This window comes from Tetrao urogallus, assembly GCF_951394365.1.
Source record: "Tetrao urogallus genome assembly, chromosome: 1".
Classification (NCBI taxonomy): domain Eukaryota; kingdom Metazoa; phylum Chordata; class Aves; order Galliformes; family Phasianidae; genus Tetrao; species Tetrao urogallus.
The window spans coordinates 91,365,891-91,377,884 of record NC_136813.1 but is presented as its reverse complement, the minus strand read 5'-3'; the positions used below and the strand labels follow the sequence as shown (position 1 = coordinate 91,377,884).

At 40.1% G+C, this 11,994-nt stretch overlaps 1 protein-coding gene across 1 annotated transcript; it reads left to right on the top strand.

Annotated features, from left to right (window-relative positions):
• Window positions 1–4,545: 4,545 nt before the first annotated feature.
• On the top strand, window positions 4,546–8,675 carry HEMK2 (HemK methyltransferase 2, ETF1 glutamine and histone H4 lysine; the record flags this gene model as incomplete). The annotated part of the gene is made up of 6 exons (XM_079532435.1): window positions 4,546–4,688; window positions 4,822–4,908; window positions 5,504–5,594; window positions 6,337–6,420; window positions 6,598–6,739; window positions 8,566–8,675. The coding sequence occupies 6 exons, from the start codon at window positions 4,546–4,548 to the stop codon at window positions 8,673–8,675; spliced, it is 657 nt and encodes a 218-aa protein (XP_079388561.1).
• Between the last annotated feature and the right edge of the window lie 3,319 nt (window positions 8,676–11,994).

The window sequence follows — 11,994 nt, the reverse complement described above, 5'->3', positions numbered from 1 at the left end:
AGACTTTGCTCTGTCAAAAGTGTTATTGTGCTGTTCATATCAGTTGTAGTCTCCGTGGAAATAAATAGGGGGCATTAGTTTCAGAGCGATCTATGCACAATTAGAGAGGTAAATGTAATTGGGAAACCTACCATTTGGAAAAAAAGAAATACCTAATGAGTAGAAATGTGAAACATCCAAGTATTCTTCACATGAACAGTTCTTTACTCAAAGTTCTTTACTCGATATTCCAGGAAGAAGTAAAAATGTTATAGTACCTGTATCATCAAAGATGTTACTGCTTTGTGACTTTTGACTATGTTGCTTCGGGCACGTCAAGGAAAATAAGCTTTCATGACTGACCAGGGAATAATTTAACAGAAACAAAGAAGAAACAAAAGCAGGTCTATAACTAAACCTCATAACTCTGAAATGACAAGCTTTAATAATTACAAGAGTAATTGATTGAAATAAACCATGGACGGAATTTCAGCATGTGAATGTGAAAGGGTCTGAATTGCTTCAAGTCAAAAGGGCTGAAAATATTTGATGGTGGTTAAAGGGGGAAGCACGGGAATGAATGCAAGCAGGAGAATGCTTCAGATTATGAAAGATATTTCTAGATATAACACAGTGTCAAAAAGTAAGAGAAAAAAGATTGATCACTAAGAAAGTTATGCCTCAGTAGCAAGAAAATACAATGTAAAGTGAGAATTGTTAAAATCATTTGAACCATTCTCAATGAAGATGCTAAAATACAAAGCAAAAGGTTTTGTACAAGTGTTGAGACTCCACAAGAAGGAAAGAAGCAGGACCTCTGTACCACTAAGCTGGCTTAGTGATTAAAAACAGACAGATGATGATTTTGGCCACGATGGTAACAGCAGTACATCTTACGTTACTGCAGTGTCTGTCTCCATTTCTAAAATAGAAAAATGAAACATAGTGAATTAACTTAGACTCCCATGAAGCTTTTGATGTGGTGTTATGTGGAAAAGTATATACTATGCTGGGGATGATGGCATTGGCAAAGGAAACATGAGGTGAACAAGGATCTGAATACAGATGATACAGCCATACATCATATTGAAAAGGAATAGTATCAAGTTAAAAGTAAGTCACTAATGCTGACTTCCTTAAAGATTGTTCGTGGGGCTGAAATTACTTGATGTCATTGCCACCACTCTGATGACAATATGTAGTCTAGAGACCAGGACATGAACAACAGACTCTCGAAGTGGACTAATAAAACAATAAAACCCTATAGAATTTTCACTTCATAATCAGTTATCTGGAAACTATTGAGGAAAAGCTTAGAAAAACAGATGAGCACAAAATGTAAAAACAAAAAACTTTTGCAAGGAAAATGCAAATATGATACTGAGGTATCCCAGAAGAGACGAAGTAGCCACTGTGCTTCGTCAAGCACCACTAAGGGATTACCATTAGTGGAATATTTTGTACAAGTAACATTCAGGGTTAAGTCAGACTTGAATCCTTACACAAAGTATGAAAATATGGTAAGGGAAATTAAGAGAAGAGGAAACTTCTTATTTAGTCAAGCAGAACAAAGGCTGATGAGAGCCTTCCTTTGTCTACAAATCTATCAAACAAAAGCTGTGAACTGTTTAAGCTGATACAGCTGCCAGAAGAATAAGTGAGTATAAAGCCTGTCACCACCACCTTAACACTGAATTACAAGGTTACTGTTAGAGCACAGAAGTGTTTGGAATGAAGTGCCTTTCATTAGGAATACTGACTATTAAGAAACCTAGCTCCTTTTATGAACATATTTGTTCACTTTAAGAAAGATACTGAAAAATGTAGTTGCCTGCTGGATTCTATAGATAGAGAGATTTCTTCCAGCCTGCTCTTAACAGCACTGGCCTTGCAGTTTTCTTGCTGGCTCTGCTTCTTCACATGCATAGAAACAGGGACACTCACAGGTCCAGCACAGTCCTACATCTCATCCGGGACACGGAAGGCCAGAAGCCATGGAATGTTTGAGAATGTTATGACTGAGACCACTGAGGGCTGACAGGCAGCTAGGAAGGTATGGGTTAAGCATTGCTGTGCATGAGAGAGAACTGCCACCCAATTCCAAATGGGACAGGGCCACACAGCTCAGTTAGGGTAAACAAATGGTTATGATCCTTGTCAAGAACCATTTTTCATCTCCGTAAAGCTCAGTTTAATAGCATGGCACAGGCACCATTGAAAACGAGAATATTAACTTTCCAACAATTTCCCCAAATTGAAATAGAATCTGTTTTGGCAAAAACAGTACAGCTGTCTACCAAGAAAAACATTTTAGGTAGTTATATAAGCAATAAAAATAAATGTTTTATAAAATTCACCCAGAAGGACTTATAAGTATTAAAACAAACAATAATAATTAACCAGATTTCATGAACTATTGAACAGCCAAAACCAACAACTTGTACAGCTGAAGATGGTGAAGTCATTTCTTCTACTGCAGTCCAAAGCCTGACCACCTGTGGAGATTTTAAAATATATCCCAAGAATTAATTTTCCTAATATGGACAGAAAGGAAAACTCTCTCTCTCTTAACACGATTTTGTTTTAACAAAGTAATGGAATTTTATGCAAACTTAACATGTTTTATAAGTACTTGTTTCTCTGGTGCAGAAGCAAATTGCTAGGAAGATGGGTGAAATGAAGAAGTATCCAATGAATGCCTTTTTGCATTAAAAACCCCGGGGCCATCTCCAGTCAGGCTCCACTCACTACTGCTCCTTGAAGCAGCCTCTCTTTCTCAACTGACAAAGAAAATATAGGAAGAGTTTCTAACAGAATTATCACATTTATCAACTGTAACAATTTTTCTAGGCATCAGTCAAGGAACTTCCAGAAAAGGAAACTTTTAGTACCTTCTCACAGACTGAGATCTCATTTACACTCTATGCAGACAACATGTTGAAAGACTGAGTAATCTACCACTGTGAATTCGGGACAGAGCAGGGTTAGGAGGTAAATTAAAAGGAAAAAACTGTTAATTTTGTTGGCAAAATAAAGGTTGAGATCGGTTATGACAATACTTCTAAATATACTTGATGGAATAAATTGAGGGAAAACAATGTTTTAAATTAAAAGGTAATATTTGTATAAGATTGAGTCCAGCAATAAATTTGCTCTGGAAATTGAAATTATCCAATATCTAGAACTGTTTTACATGCTGCACGGTGGCATAAGGAACCTAAACTCTTGTAAGACAGAGCTTGATGGTTTCGTTTCTGTGATGGGACAAAAATGATCCATGAGTCATAAACTCATCTTTGGATCTGTGGTTATTGATTTCTGGACATCTGCTTGCTTTGACTTAGCTCAAAAGTGTGGGGTAAAAGAGTTTACCAGCTGATCATACTGGCCTGCATGTATTTCTGGTATATTAATTATGTCATCTAATTTCTGTTGATTACTTGAAAAAGCATTGGTTTTGTGAGTAAAGTAGGGAGTTGGTTTTACTGGAAATGTTGAAGGTGGGCCACAGAAAAAGGCAGATATAAGGCAGGCAGCACTAATACTGAAATAATAGCCAAGTCTTCCAGATACCTCACTGGCAGGTGTTAAACCATTGGAAGAGATACATCTCAATCCTAAAGGTCCTTAATTCATCACAGATTAATCCTCCAGATTGCACTGTTTTGCTAATTTTCCAAGAATCAGTGCATTTTGAGATGATTATAAAAATGCTGTAAGATTCTAGCCCCTTTGTTAGCTCCTCACATCTTCATCTAGGTACCTGTTCCACTTTCAGAACAAGAGGGTTTGGCACACAAACAAAGGGACGCATTTCATGGTGACCAGAACACAGACCCTCCTTCCTCTATTTGCTATCAAAAGCAAATTGCTCTTTTCCTGATCTCTGCCCTGAAGCTACCCTCCATTCCCAATTTTGTAGGGCCTCATTTCTGTTTGAAATTGAGCATTCATACAGCTGGACGTGAGGCTGCTGTCAAGAATCATGGGCAGATCCATAGAGACATACTCATGCAAACACTGAGTGGCAATGTCAATCCTTCTGCTGTGATCTTCGCTGTGAACTAACACCCACGTTCTTCACCAGTGCCTCTCCAGCTTGGCTTCCTGCTAACTGTGGTGCAGAGCTATTTCTCCGGAAGAGCTTTGAGAAGCTAGAAACTTTCAAGGCTAGGTTGGATCAGACCCTGGGCAGTGGTGTCCCTGCTCATTACAGGAAAGCTGGACTAGGTGGCCTACAGAGGCACCTTCGAACTCTAAGAACTCTATGATTCTAAGCTGGTGCAAGTCCCTGACTCGTGAAGATTCTGAAAGCGGATCAGGAGGGTGAAACCAGTCAGTCTCACTGATCATTGCTCTACGGAGCCTGCGAGCACCCAAATACCCCTCGGCCGCTGCTTCAGCAGCGCTACTGACCAAGCGAAGTTCGACAGAGCTGACCTGGGGGCGGGGCGAAACCTACGCTCTCCCATTGGTGGCGCAGGCCTTGGCCCCGCCTCCCTTCCCTTCCGCTGATGGCCGGGACGTAGGGGGCGAGTGTGCGCATGCGCGACCGCCCGAGCGCCGATGGCGGCGCCCGCCGTCCCCACGCCGCGATACGAGCATATGGGGCCGCGCGGCCCCTACCGGGACGTGTACGAACCGGCCGAGGATACCTTCCTGCTGCTGGACGCCCTAGAGCGGGATGCGGCCCAGCTCCGGGAGGCGGGGTACACGCGGCAGGCAGCTGTGGGGAAAGCGGGGCGGGGCACGTGTCGTAACACTGCCCTGAGTGATTCTGTGGCTGCTGGAGGGGCTCGGGTACGTCACCAAAAAAACTCACCCGGAGTTTTCTGTCTTTAGGATCGACGTCTGCCTTGAAATAGGGTCTGGGTCTGGCGTGGTTTCAACATTCCTAGCTTCCATCATTGGAGCCAGTGCGCTCTATCTGTGAGTATAACAGCGAGGCTGCTGTATGAAGGTTACCGAGACCTCGCCGTGTTTGCGTCTCGCTTTAAAGATTCCCCATTCCGTAGAGAAATAGCACGTCAGTTCTACAGAGATGATAGTCAGACTGAAGGGAGCCTTGTCTGCTTACCTTAAATTGTGTACCTTTTAGGCAGAAATATGGCTTGCATTCAGTTTTCCCACTCCTTAGACGGTATTGACACATTAGGTTGTTGGTGGTTAACTGAGATTTACTAGGGAGTGTATGCATATATGTTTACGTACAGAGCTGGCATTGAAAGTATAATTATTTGAAATGTTTATTTTCACATATTTCAGCTTTCAAACAGTCATTAAGAACTCACAGAATTGAATTGGAAGGGACCTTTAAAGGTTATCTGGTTCAACTTCCCAAATCCAGCTTCCAGTATAGAACTGAGTGTTGTAGCTGCTGATACACTGCGTATGTTTTCCTAGCTATTTGTCACTATTTCTTATAAAGTAAAGGCTATTCTTGAGATTGCCTTAGTCAACATGCAGTTTGCAGCATTAATCTTGCAGATACAGGAACCAGTAACTTACAGTGTTTTGCTTTAAGATGTACAGATATCAATCCTATGGCAGCTTACTGTACACTGGAGACAGCTCAGCTGAACAATGTTCACCTTCAGCCAGTCATTACTGACTTGGTAAGATAGCTTCAATATCAGCTTCTTGATAGTTTTTGTAATTTTCTTTACAGTTTATAACCACGAATTCCAGAAGAACATTCTCTTGATAAGCACAGAGTAAAAAAAAATGATGAAAATACTAGACTGCAAGAATAAAATATTACCTTTGTATCTGTATGTGTATCTCTTGCTGTTCTACATTTCACTGTAACATTGTCTTAGGAATACTGCTCTGCTTCGCTTGCACGTAGAAAGTTTGGTGTTCCTGAGTCAGGCTGAAGTGGTCGGAACCAAGCCAAAGTTGACAGCATGCTATAGTCAGAAGAAAGCAAAGTAGATAAGGATTTACATGTACTAACCCAGTTTTACTGGCCTCACACAGGACAGAAGGACAAGTAGCTTGTTTTCTAGAACAGTGATAGAGGTGGTATTACACAGGTTTGGCAAACATCAAATTTAGTTTATCATCTCTTAGAAAACAACCTGTAACTATTCGTAAATGCAACAAACTTGTTAGATACTTCCTGGTTATTCTTAGGTCACCTGTGGGTCTGAATTCTCATCGATTAACACATTTGCTCCTTAATAGCACACCCTCTGCTATTTATTAATTTATTTCAATTTTGTCTGTGTGGCAGTTTAAATTGATAGGAAAATAGCCAGCACTATGTAACTGTATGCTTACAAAATGGAAATAAGTAATAGTAGAAATAAATAAATAAAATAATACTAACAAAGGAATTGATAATTTCATCTCTAGGTCAAAGGACTGTCACCAAGATTAAACGGGATGGTTGATCTACTGCTCTTTAATCCACCGTATGTGGTAACACCCTCTGAAGAGGTAGGAAAAAATAGATGCAACATCCACAATAAATGTGCTATTTTTTTTTTGCTGTCAGGAGAGTTGGCAAATCAAATCAGCTGAGGTATGAGAACTCAGACTGTAATTGTTCAATTACCTCTGACGTCTTTGTTATTCTGTATTGAGGAAGATGGTTTTTGTTTTCCTTCTTCCTAGGTGCAAAGCCATGGAATAGAAGCATCCTGGGCTGGTGGCAAAAAGGGCAGAGAAGTAATGGACAGAGTTTTTCCATTAGTAGCAGACTTGCTTTCAACAGGAGGATTATTCTACTTGGTCACAATTAAAGAAAATAACCCAGGTGATCAGTTTCTTTGGACCCCTTTGTTCCAAACCATATTTAACACCATTAATCAAATTGTTGATTACGACAATGCTCTGGAGGCTGTCAGAACTTGGTAAACAAGAACAAAGCAGTACAGAAGTCTAATCTATTGTAGAACTAGCACATTATTTTGACAGTGTGGACTGCAATTCAGATAGGTATGCGAGGCCATTTGTTAGAAATGTGGTGGTGTATTTGCATGCCACATACAAAGCATGTCATTTATGTGGATTCATGTTTCCACACATTTGTGTGGGTGACTAAACAGCAGAGTTACTTTTACATAACCTGATGCCTCTTACTGTCCATTTTCTGAATTTGTGGCTTGCACATTCAGCATATGGTGAACTAAACAATGACCTTGATGAGGAGATAGTGGCCACCCTCAGCAAGTTTGCTGATGATACGAAGTTGGGAGGATTGGCTGACACGCCTGAAGGCTGTGTTGCCATTCAGCAAGACCTGGACAGGCTGGAGAGCTGGGCAGAAAAAAAACGGATGAGGTTTAACAAAAGCAAGTGTAGAGTCTTGCATCTGGGGAGGAATAATTGCATGCACAGGTTGGGGGATGAGCTGCTGGAGGGGAGCTCTGCAGAGAGGGACCTGGGTGTCCTGGTGGACGACAGGTTGGCCATGAGCCAGCAGTGTGCCCTTGTGGCCAAAAAGGCCAATGGCATCCTGGGGTGCATTAAAAAGAGCGTGGCCAGCAGGTCGAGGGAGGTGATCCTCCCCCTCTACTCTGCCCTGGTGAGGCCTCATCTGCAGTACTGCGTCCAGTTCTGGGCTCCCCAGTACAAAAAAGACAGGGATCTCTTGGAAAGAGTCCAGCAGAGGGCCACAAAGACGGTGAAGGGCCTGGAGCATCTCTCCTATGAAGAAAGGCTGAGTGAACTGGGTCTGTTCAGCCTTGAGAAAAGAAGACTGAGAGGGGACCTGATCCAGGTCTATAAATATCTAAGGTGTGGGGGGCAGAATGGCGAGGCCAGGCTCTTTTCAGCAGTGTGTGGAGACGGGACAAGGGGAAACGGCTGGAAACTGCAGCATAGGAAGTTCCGCACAAATGTGTGCAAGAACTTCTTTACGGTGAGGTGATGGAGCACTGGAACAGGCTGCCCAGGGAGGTGGTGGAGTCTCCTTCTCTGGAGATGTTCAAGACCTGCCTGGATGCCTACCTCTGCGACCTGCTGTAGGGAACCTGCTTTGGCAGGGGGGTTGGACTCGATGATCTCTGGAGGTCCCTTCCAACCCCTACAATTCTGTGATTCTGTAAACCAGAACATGTTTTACCAACACTAAGAACTCTCTAAGCTACTTCAGAAAACAGTAGCATGAAGAAACTGTAGTATGCATGTCCCAAGCCCAGCAGCTCTAAGACTGCAATTCCAAGTCTGAAATCTTCTGAACTAGGTAATGAATCCAGGCGAACCCCTTCTTACAAAAGAGACTGGTGTTGTAAACTCAAAGACAAAATCTGACAGTTGGAAATAAGATGTTTTTATTTCTGAATCATTTCTCTACACAGGTCAGAGTTGCTCCTTCTGACCTAATGCTTAACGGGTTGTACATTATGAAGGGGTTTTGAGAAGAACAATAATTCAATTTGGAATTATTGATTGTTATACCAAAATACTGAACTTTGTTCAGCAAAATGTAAACTTTATTTGTTCAGGGTGGAAGACTACTTTGTCTAAAAATTACTGTCTAAAATGACAGCTGTAGCTTATGTTTAGCAGCAGTTTAGTATTGCTTATTATAGGTGACTTCTCTACAAACTTACTGTAACGCTGTACTTTTCGTTATAGATGAAATTCTGGAAACAATGAAGAAACATGGCTTAGAAGGCACACGACTGCTTTCCAGACAAGCAGGACAAGAGATGCTTACCATCCTCAAATTTAGGAAGCCTGGATAACTGTTTTTATTATATATACTAGGCATGCCAAAGGTTGGATACAGAGTACTGAAGTTGTCAAATCATTTTCTAAGTCATATTTGGACAAAGTGCATCCTTTCTTCCTCATCATTGCAATGAGACTGATCAAGGTTGTCCTTACTTTTATTCTGGATGTCAACCAGCTTTTATCTGGTTGTCAAGTACAGCTGTTCTCTGGCTAGCTGCAGGAGAGTTGTAAGTGAACTGGAAGATACCATAACGGATCATCTTCTGCACTTTGCTACTTCTACAAGTAGGAGTTTGTGTATTTATTTTTTTGGCTTATTGAAAGAACGGATTTATTTGATGTAACTTGTACTGTTTTAACAGTTAGTCTGTTCCTCTGTTTGGTTTAAACGAAAATTTGAAGTCATGTTACTCATTTTGATGTAATACAAGGCACGGCTTTCATAGAAACTGATCTTTAAGGTGCTGTGTTAACAGAAACTTTAAATGATTGGTTAGCTCTTTTCATGGGGACTAAAATCACAATTTTTTGTTCATTTGTTTTGTCAGTTACTGAGGCTTTACAATAATTATTCTATCTGACTATGAGTGTATAACTCGCTACAAATCTAGGTGGCAAAAACTTGAAGGTTTTTCATCTTTTCACACCATGAAAGAAATAAAAGCGTAGGGCCTGTTAGCAGAAACACACCACTACAAACCTAGCTGGACCAACCATCTGGGGATGAAACATTTTATTGCAACGTAATGTGAGAGGCTGCTTTTTGACTGATACAGGTCAGAAGTTGATGTTTCTCAGGCAGAAAGCTTATTCCTTGTACTATGCTGAAGAGCATACAGTATTAGAGGGCAGGCAGTACACAGTGGTGCTTGTTCTGCATTCCAAGATCACTACTCCCCAACTCAGAAGACTATGGAAAAACAAGCACTGCAATTTAATTCAAGCACAGCTAATGCATTACTTTCAGATAACGTAGGTTTTCTTTTTTGTCAATATGTTTTTATATGTATTAATATGAATGTGAGCACAAAAACTCAGAAGGATAATTTAGACAGAAGATTCAATTATGCAAAGGATATTACCTGATGTTTAAGTACAAGAATCCCTAAATAACAAAGTGAGTCTCACTGACGCTACAGTTATCTTTGATTCTTAACTTCAGAATACCTTGTCTAAGAAATGCCAAAGCTGAGGAACTGAGATGAAACTTTGTGACCACCTGTGAAATAACGATTCCATAGTCTCTTTCTAGTGATGAATTTAAGCAATTCATGTTCTTGCAATTTACCTCCTTTCGTGTAAGGAGGGGAGGTTCTCTAATCATTGATATTGCTTTTATGCAGAGTTACGGTTTTGGTGTTACAGCTGTAGTGCTGTTCATCCTTAAGATTGCTCTGCAGGCTTTCTGTTGTTAATCATTTTGACCAAAGGTTGCTGTGCAGAGATCATGACATCAAAAAACAATTTTATGATGGAGTTAAAATATATAATGGAATCAAACTGCAAGTTTAACAAAGGGAATTTTTAAATTCATCTGACTCTGAGCCGTAATTAAAGAATTAGCTTAAAAACAGGTAATCAAAGGAGAAAAAATGCAGTTAGCCCTTGAGCACGTGGTTTTAATACAAGTTATAAATGACAATAATGGATCAGAGTACAACATGTAATAAAACATAACATGCTTTCAACAAAAACAGATGACAATGGACTATCTGGCAGCTGGATTTCTAAACAAGGAAATAGATGTGTCCACTTCAATAAATAATGAATCAGTTCTCCTAGCCAAGGTGTACTGATGTCAGCTGCAATTTTTGTGGAAGAATTTTTCAAAATGCAGTCCAAGGAAGAACATGGGTGAGTTTTTTTTTAAGACCTTTTTTTTTAATGCTGCTATCATCATCCTGCTGCAGACTGGAAACTAGTGACAGGCAAAAACTATTTTTTCCCCTGAACTTTGAAGTTTGCTGCATCCACAGAGATGACTGCAGAGACACTTAGCATTTGCCAGGGTACACCTATTGCCTTCTAGAAGACTAGAGAATTCAATACTATTTCTGAAAAGTTTGGAAGGAGCACCCCTGCATTCACTGCATGAGAATAAGCTGCATGGCAGATGCAGATTATGTATGTAGTGCCAGACTTAGTAAAAGGAATGCAAGAATTCTGTTCCTCAGTATTCCTAAGCATTGTTCTGTAAGAAACAGAAAGCTGGTATTCAGATACAGACAATGGCATATCAGAGGACTCGCCAGCACTTGCACTTGGTTCTGTTAGACAAACTAAACAATTAAACCATTTAGACTCATAGACAATTTGCAAGTTCGAGCCTGACTAAGTAAATTAATGTGGCTCTTTTCAAGCAATACCTGGTTAACATCAGTTGGCCTTCAAAACAGTTATCAAACCTGCAATTAAGTCAGATAAAATAGTCTTATCTGAAACAGTGATACAACAGACACAATAACCAGAGTTTCAGTAATTAGGAAAATAACACAGCTTACTCCTTTAGCCTGTGTTTCCAGTTAGGATTTTTCAGTACCAACTGTGAACGATTCCCCTTCTCTCTCAAAAAAAACTAAAATTCTCTTCTGAAAGCACAGTGGTATCTGCTAAAGACTTAACAGCTAAAAATTACTTCTAAAGGGACCAGCATTGAGTGAACAGAGCACCTAAAGCAACCAGCTGTTGAGATACAGTCAATTAAGTATGCCAGAAACTATCTGAAAAATTATACTATTAATTTCTGGAAGTTTAACACAAGGAGGAAGAGAAAGCAATCCAGAAACTACAAAGACTAACAACATTCATTCATTCCTCTTCTTTTATTGAGTTTTCCAAGAAATCTGCCATGGAACAACACCATCCAAGTTGGAGTATATTAGTATGCTACTGCTATTAACAAAACAACAATATGAAAAAAGACTAGTGGAATGAAGACGATGTTAAATTCTGATACATCTATCATGTTCATTCAGAGCCCTTATTATTATGGGACTTTTTGACTGGAATTACATGATAAATTCAGTCATAGTTTATGCCTCAGCTAACGAAGACATTAACTGAAATAATGACCATAGAAGAACTGATTGGTGTGCATGTCTTCTTAAAAGCCAATCTGCCATCAATGGGCAGTGTTTCTCATTGTCATGCAGGAATGACAGTGCCCTCTGTACTACCTTAAACTTCAGGGTTTTCAGGGTTTTTGAGTGCTGGTTGGCTGAGGTTTTTTCAGAAAATAAGACGAAGGTGAAAACTCAATTTACAAATGTTAATTTAGAGCATGCTATGTTTAAATTTCATACTTCAACAGAAAATTATCGCCTTAAGTCC